Consider the following 15,330-nt stretch of genomic DNA (forward strand, 5'->3'; position numbering starts at 1 on the left):
TCGCTGCAACTCTCCCTCGCCGACCATCCGCCGCGGAAATACTTGTCAGGTTCGGGCCCGAACCTGGCAGAGTAAGTCCGTACCACCTCCTCGGGGGACCACAATCCACCCGAATCTCAGGTATATGTATTGCCTCATCCTCGGGAGACTCATCTCCCGGAATCCGCTCCGTCGCTAACGGATACGTTGGCGCGGTTCTAAAAACCGTGTGTTTCTCGTCACGCAATAGTACCGACCCCAATCGGCTATCCACGCAAGTCATCGGGATGCCCATAACCGTCCTGTCATTCGGACGTTGGCGCGATTATATCATCGCCACATTCACAATCATATCCCATACGGGTGGCATCCGACCCGGATCGGATGGCCCGTAGATGGGACGCAATCTCGCAACCATCGTATAATCATTCACAAGCGTCCGTTAATACAATCACGCGCTAAACGTTAATCCGAACCCTTCCGAATTAACGCTAGTGCCATGCCAGCTACCCCAACCACATGCATTTATATAGTTTATTTACTATACATGCATTTCCGCTTATGTAGTCTTTTATATTTCTTTATATATTTTCTTTCATTCTCTTCATCGATTTTACTGAATTGTACCTCCGGTATGACCTAGCTGGTCCCGCGTTACTTTTTTTTTTTTTTTGGACCGATCGGTCTAGTCCTAGACCGATCGGTTCAGAACGGACGTTCCGTCTCGTCAGACCGGACGGTCTGGAAATGCGGAACGGACGTTCCGGTCGTCCAGAACGGACGGTCTGGAGTCGTCTTCAACCTCCAGACTTCGCGTTTTCTTCTGCGGACCTAGAACGGACGGTCTGACCTCAGACCGGACGTTCTGGTCCTCGGATTCTCACCAAAACACACCAACACGCACGATTCACTATGGGTATACACTAAAACTCATAGAATTGCAAGTAGAACACAAATCAATCATCAATTTTACACGAAATCACCCAAAACCCAAAACCCCATGTCTAATAGACCTCCGAATTAAACTCGAATTCACTCACCTCGGTTAAGCCCGTGCTATGGGTGTTGAATGGAAAGCTTGGTGATGTTTCTCTTGCTCTGTAGGAACCGATTTGAGCGTCAATTGTTCGGATTTGAGAGAGAATTTTCGCTCGGAAATGAAGAACATGAGAGGGAGAGAAAATGGGCGATTGAAACTCGGATTTGGATGATTTGTGACGGAAATTTCGGACCCAGACGGATAATGATTGAGCCATAGGGCACTAGGGTTGAAAAATCGGGATTATTGTCGAAGATTGGTGGGTAAACGTCGTTTTCAAGTCGGTCCGGACAAAAGTCGTCGTTTTAGTCGCTGCCGACACTCCGGTCCGTCCGTTCTACGGTCTGGAACGGACGGTCTGGTCTGTGTGAGCGGTCCGTCCGTTCTGGGTCGTCCAGAACGGACGTTCTTAGTTTTTTTTTTTTTTTTTTTTTTTTTTTTATTTTTTTTTATTTTTTTTTGAAAACTGGGTTGTTACACAAATTGATCAGGTATTTATTTACGGAAGAATCCCAAAAAAACCAATGAAATTCACAATTTTGACAGAAAAAATATCGAACTTTTGTTTTAGTCAAATAAATATTAAACTTTTTAAATGAGTTTAAAAAAATAACTCATTTAAAAAAATACTAAACTTTTTAAATGATCTAAAAAAATACATAAACTTTTATGCGATTATCAAAAAATACTAAACCTTTTAAATGATTCAAAAAAATACATGAACTAGATACAATTATAAAAAAAATAAACGACAATAATTTGACGTATTTACATCTCCTTATAACACATCAGTTCATTTGTTTATTTTAACAATCGTAGAAGAATTAAATGTTTTTTTGACAAGTTTAAAAAATTTAATATTTATTTGACAAAATAAAAATTTAGTATTTTTTGTAAAGTTCTATATTTTTTTGGGGGTTTTTTTTATCAATTTTTAAAAAATTTTTTTATTTGGCCTTATGAAATTTTTTTCTAAAATCTAGCTAGATCTAATTTTCCAAACCAAACCAAAATCTACAAAAGTCAAATTCTGTGTATTATGAGAATTTTATTTGGTACAGAAATCAAAGAACACAAAGAAATGGATATAACGAATTTCAATTCGTATATATTTACACTAAAAAAATTCCCAGAAACCCAAGTTGAATTACACAATGCAAAAAAAAAAAAAATCTAAATTCGTCTAATTTTTTTCTTCCAAGGAGCAATTTTCAACCTTGATGGAGAACACCAGGCGTCGCTTCTTCGCCGTCGCCGGCATCGGACTCACCGCTTCGTCGTCGCCGTTGACCAAACCCTCCGGCGAGAATTCCGGTATGGCCGGTATGTTCAGGTCGAATCCACGGTGGTTACTGACGTGGCCGGTGGACCCCGCTCCCTCCGACGTCGACACGTCACCACCGCCACTGGACCCGCCGTTGTTGCCGCCTTCGTAGTGGCAGCGTTTGTGGCCGCCGAGTGCCTGACCGGTGGGGAAAGACTTGTTGCAAACGGAGCAAACGTGCGTTCTGCCTCCACCCGCGTTTGCGTTTGTGGTCGTTGACGTTGATGTTGACGTGGACTGTTCGTCTCCGGCGATCGGAGACGCGGTTTTCCGGTGGCTGGCCTTGTGTCCGCCGAGGGCCTGGTAAGACGGGAACGCCTTGTCGCAGACGCTGCACTTGTAGACCAGCTTCTCCGGAGCCGGGAACGCAGACGCTGGAGGTTGTGGCGATTGGCGTTTGCGATGGCCGTCGCGGGCGAGGAGCATGAGGCAGAAGGCGAGGTACTCTTCCTCGGTGAGACGATTATCGGAGCGGTTGCGTTTGGAGCGTTTGCGTTTGGCGCCATTGAAGCTTGCGGAATCGTCGAACAGAGAAAGAACCGGAGAGGCTAATCTCGGGGAATTCAGAGCTTCGAGAGCCATTTTCTTGGTAATTTCCGGGAAAATCTGCAGATCTGAAAGAATAAGGAATCGAAAATCAGAGCTATGGAGGTCGAAGATGAAGGAGATACGTATATATATAATATATGTGTGTGTATATGTAGCAGGTGGAGTGTGCAGAGGAAGTTACGTGAGAAAGGGTGGGGAAAGTGTGAAGAAGGGTGAGAGGATCCGCGAATTTGTTTTTATTATTTTTTATTTAATTTTGGGTAGCTTTTTATTTTTGAGTGGAACAAAAAATATGTACAATAAAGAATATTTTTATTAGATAGTTTTATTAAATAATAAGAAAAATTATATATTAAATACTTTAATTAAGAATAAATACCTGATTTTTTTAATTTAATCTAATTAATATTTTAAATATTAAAATATTTTATATTAATATTTTACACATTGAAATTTTCGAATAAATATCTTAATTTATAAAATTGATGATAATTTATAATATTAATTTTAAAATAATGATCAAAATAAAAAACTAATCGAAATTATAAATTGTTTTTAAATTTATAAATTGAGATATTAATTTGAAAATTTTTAATATTTAAAATCTTTGGATGAGATTGTTTTTAAATAATAACGAGAAGGTTATAAATAGGTGCACGTTTTATTTGACTTGGGTTACACACGTGGAAGTGGTGACCGAAGCCATACATGTCGGCAATATCGAATCCTTATCCTTTCTATAAAATTGGATGGATGACTTCTAACTACGATTTCAATGTATTTATTTATGTTTATAACGTAATCGAATAATAATTTTAATATTATAAAGATCAATTAATGTAGTTTATTTTTATAATTTAAAGTGATATTTCCATCCTCATATCAGTCAATGATATATGATCAATTAGATCATAATTTTTAAAAGTAAAAAATCTAAATTAAATATAAAAATAAATGAAAACAAAGTTAAAGAGAAAATAAAATATTTTTAATGGAAGTGATCTAATCAGAATAAAATTTACATCAAATAATAATGACAGAATGATATTATTTTTCTGAATTTAATAATTTAGAATATGAAAATAATTAATTTAAAATCATAAGAAATAATAGGTTTGAACATAATTTATTATCTTTGGATTTACTTTCCATTTTGGAAAAAAATATTTTTCTTTTTTATCTATAAACTGAAATCTATTTATATTGATAGTGATATTATGTTCAATCTGATTTACGTAAATTTTAGAATTCGTTTTTTATTCGAATTTTATCGAATTTTCTCTAAGAGCCGAGTGTTGTCTTTATTTAATTCGATAAAAAAAAGTTTCCGAATTCCCGATTTTTTTATTTAATACGGTCCAATTATTTATTAAAAATAATGTACTTGTTTTGTATTTATTTTATTTAAATTATAAATATCCTTATACTGCTCGAGAATGTCATCGTCATTATTAGATATTGTATTTGTAAACGTTCAAACTAATGTTTGATAGATATTTAGATCGTTTTTATATATACTAATATATTCGAATAGGTAAATTAGAACCCCAAATATATATATATATATAGAGAGAGGCGGCTCGTAGGAGAGAGAGCAGTGACCGAAGACTGCTTCAAACAGTCAAACCCAACCCACTGAACTACTTTGACTTTCTCTATATATAGATATATTATGTGTGTAATAATAATAATAATAATAATAATGTTGTAAATATACAAATATGACATCTAGTGGGATACATATTATCTAGTGGAACCCATATTATGCTATTCTTCACTACGAAGAAACTGACCATTCTTCATTATGAAGAAACTGACCCGAAGCTGACTCTTCTTCACTATAAAGAAGCTGATCTTTCTTCACTATGAAGAAATTCCTTATATTTCTCTATAAATAGATCAGTGATATAGTTTATTTATAACATACGAAATACGAAGAACTTTCTCCCTCTTCTCTCTATCATACTCTTTCTCTCTCTAGAGCATCTCTCTCTTGTTTTTCATCTTTCGTTTTCAACACGTTATCAGCACGAGACTCTGTCGATATAGAGGTAAAAAAGGAAATATCATACAAAAGGTAATGTATGATTCTCCATCTCTATTCATCTTCAATTTCATTATATATAGACTTTGGGAGGCTCAACCACCGATCACTAATATATAACTAATCACATATATTTATATTACATTCATATAGACTTCGCGGGTTCAGCCACCAGACAATGATATGAATGTTTATAAATATTGTTGTTATTATCACAATGGTTGGTTATGTCACCTGTAAATATTATTATGAATATCTATAAGTATTACTTCTATTATCATAATGGTTGGTTATGCCACCTGTAAATATTATTATGAATATTTATAAATATTGCTATTATTATCATAATGGTTGGCTATGCCACCTGTAAATATTCTTATGAATATTTATAAATATTATTATTATTATCGTAATGGTTGGCTATGCCACCTAAATATGAATATTATTTCTGTCATTATTTATTATACCACCTTAACTATTTATTTTATGTAATATGGACGGTATTACCGCCTAATAATATATTCATGATTATATCTATTGTTATTACATATGATACATATGTCGAATTTGATCAATCTCGAAATCGCTGCCCTCGATGCTTATGGCAAAAATTATATGATTTGAGCATTTGATGCCAAAATGCATCTGAAAGCCGAAAAGATTGTCAAAACAATCGAAAAAGGGCAAGCGACATTTGAAACTGATAAGGAAAAAGCGATAATATTTCTGCGACGCCATCTTGATGATGCGCTAAAAGATGAATATCGCACGAAAGAGAATCCCGAGATTTATGGGAATCACTCAAAGATCATTTCGATCATGAGAAATATGTGATCCATCCGAGAGCCAAACATGATTGGCTGGATCTGAGATTCTAAGACTTTAAGTCTGTGCGAGAATATGATTCCGCAATGTTTGAGATAATATCTGTTATCGATGTGGTATGAACGATCATTGGTCACAGACCCGTCGTATACCGAAACATCTTGTTAAATGATATCAACAATCACGCAAAGATAAAGGAAGAAATACCCAGACAAATTTTTGTATCTGGTGTCCCTGATGATTTCATCAATAAAGAAAGAGATGGAACATATTTGTATATCGCGAATTTCCTTGATCAGCTTGAAGATGGAAAAATGACCAACTAGAGAAAATCGACATGAAGTTTATTATGAATGTTGCATTGTGTATTTTATTTCCAAGTGTGTTTTATACTCTAACGTTCAGTTTCTGTGTTATGTATTATTTCATCTTTATCTTTGTTTTCAGGAATATTTCGTATCTTTCACATTGATCAATTCGACTTGAGATATGTTGAAATTCAAGATCAGTGATGGGGATATATGTCTAGCCGATAGTGCTACGACTCATACGATATTTAAAGATGAGAAATACTTCTCTGAGTTGAATATTACTGAATCCAGTGTTAACACAATATCTGGAAATGCGAGAATGATCATGGGCTCAGGAAGATCAAGTTTTATGATGCCTAGAGGCACAAAGATTATGATCAATAACGCATTATTCACTCCAAGTCTCAAAGAAACTTATTGAGTTTCAAAGATATTCGCCAAAATAATTTTCATATCGAGACTATAAGCGAATAAAATCGTGAATACCTTTGTATCACGTCAATGATTGCTTGAAAGAAGCATATGATGGAAAAGTTACCATCATTATCCTCTGGATTATACTTCACAAAAATATATATGATTAAATCATATTCTAAAATGAATCCACGGTTTGGAGAGGTGTTCGAGATTTGGCATGACCGATTGGGTCATCCCGGTTCAATAATGATGCGGAGAATTGTGGAAAGTTCTAATGGGCATCCGTTGAAAAATGGAAAGATTTTTCAATCCCATGAACTCACATGTACCGCATGTTCTCAAGGAAAATTGATAATACGACCATCATCGGTCAAGATCGGAAATGAATTGTCATCATTTTTAGAACGAATACATGGGGATATTTGTGGACCAATACATCCACCGAGTGGACCATTTCGATACTTTATGGTATTGATAGATGCATCAAGCAGATGGTCACATGTTTGTCTATTATCAACCCGCAATGTTGTATTCGCGAGGTTTCTTGCTCAAATTACCAAACTACGAGCTTAATTCCCTGATTATCCTGTTAAGAAAGTGAGGCTTGATAACGCCGGTGAATTCACTTCTCAAGCTTTCAATGACTATTGTATGTCACTCGGAATTGAGATTGAACATCATGCTCCCCATGTCCATACACAAAATGGTATGGCCGAGTCATTAATTAAACGACTCCAGCTTATTGCTCGACCATTGATGATGAAAACAAAACTTCCGATTTCTGTTTGGGGGCATGTTATTTTACATGTTGGAGCACTGATTCAAATTCGACCGAGTGCATATCATAAATATTCTCCAGTGCAATTGGCAACTGGAAATAAACCAAATATATCTCATCTTAGAATATTTGGTTGTGCGGTATATGTACCAATAGCTCCGCCACAACGTATAAAAATGGGCCCACAACGACGATTGGGTATTTACATTGGATATAATTCACCCTCAATCATTCGATATCTTGAACCACAAACGGGTGATATGTTTACAGCTCGTTTTGCTGATTGTCATTTTCGTGAGGATGAATTCCCGACGTTAGGGGGAGGAATGATACAAGCCTCACAAGATTTAACGTGGAAAACAGAATCATTATTATATCTTGATCCTCCTACAAAACAATGTGATCTTGAAGTACAAAAAGATCATACATTTGCAAAATGTAGCAAATCGATTGCCAGATGGATTCACAGATACAATACGGGTGATAAAATCATATATACCAGCCGTGAATATACCCGCCCGGATAGAAATACCAAAGGATCAAGGGGAGAAAAGAATTTCAAATGAGTCTATGCCACAGTTGAAACGTGGAAGACCACAGAAATCCACGAAAAAGAAAGAAAACTGAGACTAATGATAGTCCTCAGATTGATCCAAAAGAACCGAATAAGGGAAAATATATTGAATATCAAAATGATCTTCAGAATACAGAAGACAATGAGATTTCCATCAACTACATCCGTAATGGAAAGATGTTGGTAAGAAATGAGATAGACGACAGTGATGGAATATTCTCTTTCTCTATATCTAAGGAAATCGAAAATGATAGTGAAGATCCAGAACCGAAGTCGGTATCTGAATGTCAAAGGAGACATGATTGGATAAAATGGAAAGAAGCTATGGAAGTAGAATTAGACTCATTAAATAAAAGAAAAGTATTTGGGTCCATTATCCAAACCCCTGATGGTGTAAAACCAGTTGGATGCAGATGAGTTTTTGTGCGAAAGAGAAATGAAAATAATGAAATTATGAGATATAAAGCACGTCTTGTCGCACAAGGTTTTTCTCAAAGACCTGGGATAGATTATGAGGAAACGTATTCTCCGGTCATGGATGCGATTACGTTTAGATATTTGATAAGTTTGACAACTTCCAAGAATTTGGAAATGTATCTCATGGATGTTGTCACAACATATTTATATGGGTCATTAGAAAATGACATATACATGAAAATTCCCGAAGGATTGAGAATGTCGGGGGCATTAAACTCAAAATCCAAGGAAACATATGCGATCAAATTACAACGATCCTTATACGGATTAAAACAATCTGGACGTATGTGGTATAATCGCTTAAGTGAATGTCTGCTGAAAAAGGGATACGTTAATAACCCCATTTGCCCATGCGTATTCATCCAGAAAACATCTAGCGGCTTTGCGATTATAACGGTGTATGTGGATGATCTAAACATAATTGGGACTCCAACGGAAATTGAAAACGCTCGAAGTTATCTCAAAGGAGAATTTGAGATGAAAGATTTGGGACGAACAAAGTTTTGTCTTGTACTACAAATAGATCATCTTCCTAGCGGAATACTTGTTCATCAGTCCAACTATACCAAGAAAATTCTGAGGCGTTTTAACATGGATAAATCAAATCCGTTGAGCACCCCAATGATTTGTAGATCCCTAAATATTGAAAAAGATCCATTTCGCCCTTACGAAGATAACGAGGAGGTACTCGGTCCTGAAGTACCTTATATGAGCGCGATAGGGGCATTGTTATATCTTGCTAACTGTACTCGACCAGATATAACGTTTGCTACTAATCTTTTAGCGATATATAGTTCGTCTCCAACAAGACGACATTGGACATGGATCAAACATATCTTTCGTTATTTACAAGGAACGATTGATTTGGGATTATTTTATCCTAAGAATTCGAAACTTGAGTTAATCGGTTTTGTAGATGCAGGTTATTTATCCGACCCTCATAAAGTCCGATCACATACTGGATATGTTTTCACAATTGGAGGTACCGCAATATCCTGACGTTCTCAGAAACAAACATTGGTTGCAACATCTTCGAATCACGCTGAAGTCATTGCATGAAGCAAGTAGAGAATGTGTGTGGCTCAGGGCTGTAACCCGCCATATACTAGAAGCGTGTGGATTACCGATTAATATCGATCCAACGATATTATTCGAAGATAATGTCGCATGTGTTGCTCAAACCAAAGAAGGATACATAAAGAATGATCGAACGAAGCATATTCCTCCGAAGTACTTCTCTTACACTCAAGAGCTCGAAAAGAACAAGGAAATTGATATCCGTTATATCCGATCAAGTGACAACGTAGCTAACTTATTCACAAAGACACTCCCTACTTCAACATTCAAGAAGCATATTCAGAATATTGGAATGCGTCGTCTTCGAAATTTATGAAGAAACGTATGCATATTGGTTCAAGGGAAAAATTGTAAGACTGTACTCTTTTTTCCTCGTCATGGTTTTTATCCCACAGGGTTTTTCCATGATAAGGTTTTTAACAAGGCAGTCCATACTAGATGTCTAAGGGGGAGTGTTGTAAATATACAAGTAGACATCTAGTGAGATCCATATTATCTAGTGAAACCCATATTATGCTCTTATTCACTATGAAGAAGCTGACCCTTCTTCACGAAGCTGACTCTTCTTCACTATGAAGAAGCTGACATTTATTCACTATGAAGAAGTTTCTTATATTTCTCTATAAATAGATCAGTGATGTAGTTCATTTGTAACATACGAAATACGAAGAACTTTCTCTCTCTTCTCTCTATCATACTCTTTCTCTCTCTAGAACATCTCTCTTGTTTTTCGTCTTTCGTTTTCAACAAATAATAATAATAATAATAATAATAATAATAATAATAATAATAATAATGTGATGTTTTCGCGGTTCTTAAAAATTTTAGATTAAAAAACTAGTGAACCGAATAATATAAGATTATATTTTTTAAAATATAATCTAAACTTCAATGCAATATTATTTTTAAAAAATAAATTTAATTCAAATATATATATATATATATATCTGAAAATCTTTTTAAAACATGAATATTATTTATAAATGAAATCAATTCTGTATACAATTTAGTCCAATCAAAATTAAATATATAAACTAAAAAATATAATTTTTTCTCTCTCTCTAAAATACTAAAAAAATCAAATCAAAACTAAAAATATTGACACGTGGTTTTCCCACAAAAGGATCCATGCAATGACATTAGTGTCACCTCACGGAAGCGTCACCATTACCACATCATATACGTGTCATCTTCTAGAACTCTCACACCAAAATCGTTTTTATCGTTGAAAATTCTGTAAAAAAAAAAAAAATACCGCAATGATTTGGCGTATAAATATTTCAATTTCAAAATTGACAGATAAATATTCTAATTCGATCATTTTATGTTAAACACGTATCTATTGGAAACACCGTCATATTAGGGTATTTATAGAAATTTCCCTTGAAAAAAATTGAACCTCTATCAATGTAAAATAAAATGATTCACCAAAAATACCCATCCTCTAATTCGATTCGCAAATTCAATACACAACATTCTAAGATTTTACAATATCATTTTTTGTGATGTCATTTTTATATAATTATCAAAAAATTTATTTTATTTTGATAGCAAGTACACGAGTCGACAAACGTCAAAGGAAAAAAAACAGAGAAAGGATCCGTCTATTATTATTACAGCTTCTTCTTCTTCTTCTTCAAATTTTCAACCTTAAGCCCCCACTGCAATACAGCATCAGGTTATAGTTCACTAAGCTTCACCTTAAAACCATCAATCAAATATCAAAATTGATAGCCATAGACATTTGGTCGGCTCTTAAGTGAGGTCACAATTGCAGTTTCCAAGCATTCTCCAAGGCTTAGGTATAGGGGTGGGCTGGTTTTACCCGAGAAAAACCAGAGATTGACAGGTTTTCTGATATCCGATCTCACAGGTACTTCGGCAAACCCGAGATCGAAAACGGATGCAACGCAGCCACGAAAACGGATGCAACGAAGCCAGAAATACTAACTGCGGGTGCGGGTTCGGGTCCTTCCAAACCAGAAGGGGTTATCTCACATGTACCGCTAACAGTAAAAGTACCTTTTATCTCTCTAATATTTTAATGTGTTTGCAATTTAATGTATTTACAATAATCTCTAGACCTATTTCATATAAAATTATAAAATACACCTATAAAGTCAACACTAGGCTAAGGGTGAACATTTTGTGTTTCGGTTCGATATATTCGAGTTCGATTATTTCGATTATAGAAAAACTATAACCATTCAGTTTTTCTACTGAATTCACTTCGAATAAGTGAATTCAGATTTTATTGGTAAAATTACTAATTTTTTTTTGAAAAATCGATTTTTTCGATTATTTTTTTATTTGATTCAATTCGGTTTTTATGTCAGATTCAGTTAGATTGAAGTTATGCCTTATTCCGTTCAATACGACTATTCGGTTGTTAACCAAATTGGCCACTCCTACATAAGGGATGGAATTTTAGAAATTTTCGCACGTTTGTCCTAGATACCTGACTTCATCCGCGGTTACCATGGTCTCGAGATAGAGATCGAGACAATACCCTCAGAAAACCAGCGAGGACGAGGTCGATACAGTGTACCACAAAAGTGCGGGTACCCGCCCATGCCAACCCCTAGCTAGGGAGGCGACGATGTATAGGTTATGATCACATAATTCCACCCAACATAAAATTCAACCCTAGTGTTATGTTATCACTCAAATGCTTTTCCTTTTCCTTGTCCCATTTCTTGCTAGATTCTATTAAATTCCAGAGAGAATTCGAGAATGGAAAAAGATTGAGAAAGATTTTAAGTGTTATTGATTCAAAATATGCATACATGGTATTTATATAGACTCATATTCATATCTAAACCGGATACTAAACCAAATGCTAAACTGATATTCTCTAATAGGTTCGAGAGTTGGCTAGTTCATTTTCTAGAGATCGTTTGTTTCCGTCCTAACAAGTAAAACGATTTTCTTTTGGTTGAGGAAAAAAACTCATGAGTCATACGATGAAGTTATGGGAAAGAATCGTAGAGAGACGTTTACGTAGCGACACATCTATTTCCGTAAACCAATTTGGTTTTATGCCCGGAAGATCTACAATGGAAGCAATCTTTCTCATCCGGAACTTGATGGAGAAGTTTCGAGATATGAAGAAAGACCTGCACATGGTATTTATCGACCTCGAAAAAGCTTACGATCGAGTACCAAGAGAGGTTTTATGGTGGGTCTTAGAGCGTAGGGGGATATCGGTAAGATACATACAAGTATTGAAGGACATGTATGATGGTGCGACTACTCGTGTCCGAACAACAGGGGGTGACACGCGAGATTTTCCCATCTCGATAGGGTTACACCAAGGGTCCGCTCTAAGTCCATACCTCTTTGCGTTAGTCATGGATGAACTGACTAGAGATATACAGAAAGAGGTACCGTGGTGCATGATGTTTGCGGATGACATCGTGCTAATAGACGAGTCCAGAGAAGGAGTAAATGGACTGCTAGAGTTATGGAGGAGTACGCTAGAGACTAAGGGTTTTAGGATTAGTAGGATGAAGACTGAGTACATGCATTGTGACTTCAGTGGCAAACGGCCCAGTGATGTGGGAGTGACCCTACAAGGAGGATCAATCCCTCAAAACCCGCATTTTAAATATCTTGGGTCAATCCTTCAAAAGGATGGAGGTTGCGATGAGGATGTTAGCCATAGAATAAAAGCGGGATGGATGAAATGGAGACAAGCCACAGGAGTTCTTTGTGACCGTAAGGTTCCTTTACGGTTGAAAGGAAAATTCTACCGTACCGCCATAAGACCCGCATTGTTGTATGGCAGCGAATGTTGGACGGCGAAAGGGCAACATATGTCAAAAATGAATGTGGCCGAGATGAGGATGTTGAGATGGATGTGCGGACACACAAGGATAGATAGAATTAGAAACGAGAGTATTCGAAAGAAAATAGGAGTAATAGGCATCGAAGAGAAGGTACGGGAGGGACGTTTAAGATGGTTTGGACATGTACAACGGAGGCCGTTAGACGCACCGGTTAGAAGAATAGAAAGTATAGAAATGGAGATGAAAAAGATAGGAAGAGGTAGACCTAGACTTACTTGGGAGCGTGTGATTAGAAACGATTTGGAAGTATTGCAGATTCCGAAAGAATTAACAAGTGATCGAAATGAGTGGAAACGAAGGATTCATGCGGTCGACCCCAAATAAACTTGGGAATAAGACCATGTTGTTGTTGTTGTTGAGGAAAAAAACCAAAGGAAGGAGAAGAGAGGGGAACCTGTGAACGGGATCGGGATTCAGGACGAGTCGCCCATGACCTTCTTGTCGCGTCTTTCCATGGCAACGTCCCACTCGTCGTGACCAATGTGCTTCGGCTGCATCATCAATGATTCAACTTAGACCAAACCAAAAACCAAAACCTGACTAGTAGTAGAAAACAAAGAGGGAATACCCGGCCGTGATAAGCTTTATGGATATAGTACTGCGAATTCCCCATGACACAAAGCATTCCAGCTATGATCCCTAGAGGCAGAGCCGCTTCCAGCCACACCCACGCCATCTATGGAGAAAAACACGCAAACATAATCTCTAATTCTCTATCAAACTCCATATACAAGAATAATAAAAACCACGTATTCATATGTTCTACGGAAAAAAGAGATGAGAAACAAAAGATTCGTCTAATGAGTCGATTTGGATAGTGCTAAATGCTATGATACGCTAGCAGCTGCTGAAAAACAAAAACCCGACATTAATAAAGCTAACGCAAACCATCAACATCTCCTCTGTTTTCACTCCAACACTAACAGTAAAGTCCCAAGTCCAAAAGTAAAGATTCCATACTCAAATCCGAAATCCGATCCATAAAAGAACCAATAGATCAAAAGGGTATCCGCAAAGAAGATCATAAGCTATTGAATTGTAGAAGAAAAGAATATATAAACCCAAGAAATTAGAGGCATCCATTAAACCAGAGAGAAAAAGAGAGCAAGAGTTGTAACAAAGCTCAGTAAAGAAACAATGTATGTTGCCAAGCTAGAAACACAAGCAGTGGACAACACATCATATACACTCTTCCTTTGTAACAATCTAAATTCAGACCAGAAGGAGACATGAACTTCTTCATAACAGAGTTGAAATCGGTAATAAGAGACACAACATACAATTGCAAAAACCAAAACACAATCCATAATTACTACAGCAATTAGATCAACTTCAACTAAGCTAGTGCCCTACAAGAGTGTATTCACTTGCAGCAGTTTATGAATATAAATGAAACTCAAATCAGTTATACAAGAATTCGATCGATGATGAATAATTGAGGAAAAAAACAAGAACATCAACTAGAGAAGCGAAGTTCGAAACTAGGGCACACGATCGACATGGCGAATCAACACTCAGAGCCTCAGACATGTCAATAAGATGAGACTGACGAGAGAATTTCCTCGTTATAGGTAGAAACCCGCATCGGAATCACATCCCCAAGAACAAATTTTCGATTTTGCAACAGAAAAAACACACACACACACACGCAGTTACGAACTCCGAATTCAACAAAGAATTTCACCGAAATTCTAGAAAAAATATTCAGGAATTCATACCTGCGAGTACGAAAGAAACGGCGGGGAAGAGATCGATTAACAGAACCAAGCGAGAAATCGAGAGACCGAGAGAGATGATATTCACGATCTGGAAGAATCACGATTTGAGGAGTTTTGGGGCTTTTGCGTAGTTTTCAAGTTCTATCAGGGGCATTTATGTCATTTCGTAAATCCAGAATCTGGTGACGTGGCGTTGGCACACTCCCGATGCCATTAATAACTGATAAAAAAAGATTCGTATCAAACCATGAATATTCCCTCCCGCCACCACCATCACAACATGACCATGACATCCCCTCTTCCCCTTATTACACAACAACAACAACCAAAATACCGATTCAAAAAAAAAAAAAAAAAAAAAAAAAAGAGA

The 15,330-nt window shown here is 36.4% G+C and overlaps 2 protein-coding genes across 2 annotated transcripts; both read right to left on the reverse strand.

Annotated features, from left to right (window-relative positions):
- Positions 1-2,100: 2,100 nt before the first annotated feature.
- Positions 2,101-3,086, reverse strand: LOC104820510 (zinc finger protein ZAT10-like). Its single transcript, XM_010550965.2, has one exon. The coding sequence runs from the start codon at positions 2,922-2,924 to the stop codon at positions 2,202-2,204; it is 723 nt and encodes a 240-aa protein (XP_010549267.1). The 5' UTR covers positions 2,925-3,086; the 3' UTR covers positions 2,101-2,201.
- A 7,819-nt stretch (positions 3,087-10,905) lies between these two features.
- Positions 10,906-15,073, reverse strand: LOC104820511 (NADH dehydrogenase [ubiquinone] 1 alpha subcomplex subunit 1-like). Its single transcript, XM_010550966.1, has 4 exons — positions 14,961-15,073; positions 13,811-13,918; positions 13,637-13,733; positions 10,906-11,055 (listed from the first exon to the last, which is right to left on the reverse strand). The coding sequence occupies exons 2-3, from the start codon at positions 13,916-13,918 to the stop codon at positions 13,656-13,658; spliced, it is 186 nt and encodes a 61-aa protein (XP_010549268.1). The 5' UTR covers positions 14,961-15,073; the 3' UTR covers positions 10,906-11,055; positions 13,637-13,655.
- Positions 15,074-15,330: the final 257 nt, after the last annotated feature.

The sequence above is a fragment of the Tarenaya hassleriana genome, unplaced genomic scaffold, assembly GCF_000463585.1.
Source record: "Tarenaya hassleriana unplaced genomic scaffold, ASM46358v1 Cleome31, whole genome shotgun sequence".
NCBI lineage: Eukaryota > Viridiplantae > Streptophyta > Magnoliopsida > Brassicales > Cleomaceae > Tarenaya > Tarenaya hassleriana.

What these genes read in the sequence shown, in the direction of transcription:
- LOC104820510 (XM_010550965.2), bottom strand. Translation starts at nt 2,924, where the DNA reads ATGGCTCTCGAAGCTCTGAATTCCCCGAGATTAGCCTCTCCGGTTCTT.
- LOC104820511 (XM_010550966.1), bottom strand. Translation starts at nt 13,918, where the DNA reads ATGGCGTGGGTGTGGCTGGAAGCGGCTCTGCCTCTAGGGATCATAGCT. An exon ending in ATAAAGCTTATCACGGCCGG is followed by an intron (nt 13,734 to 13,810) that starts GTATTCCCTCTT and finishes TTGATGATGCAG; the next exon opens with CCGAAGCACATTGGTCACGA.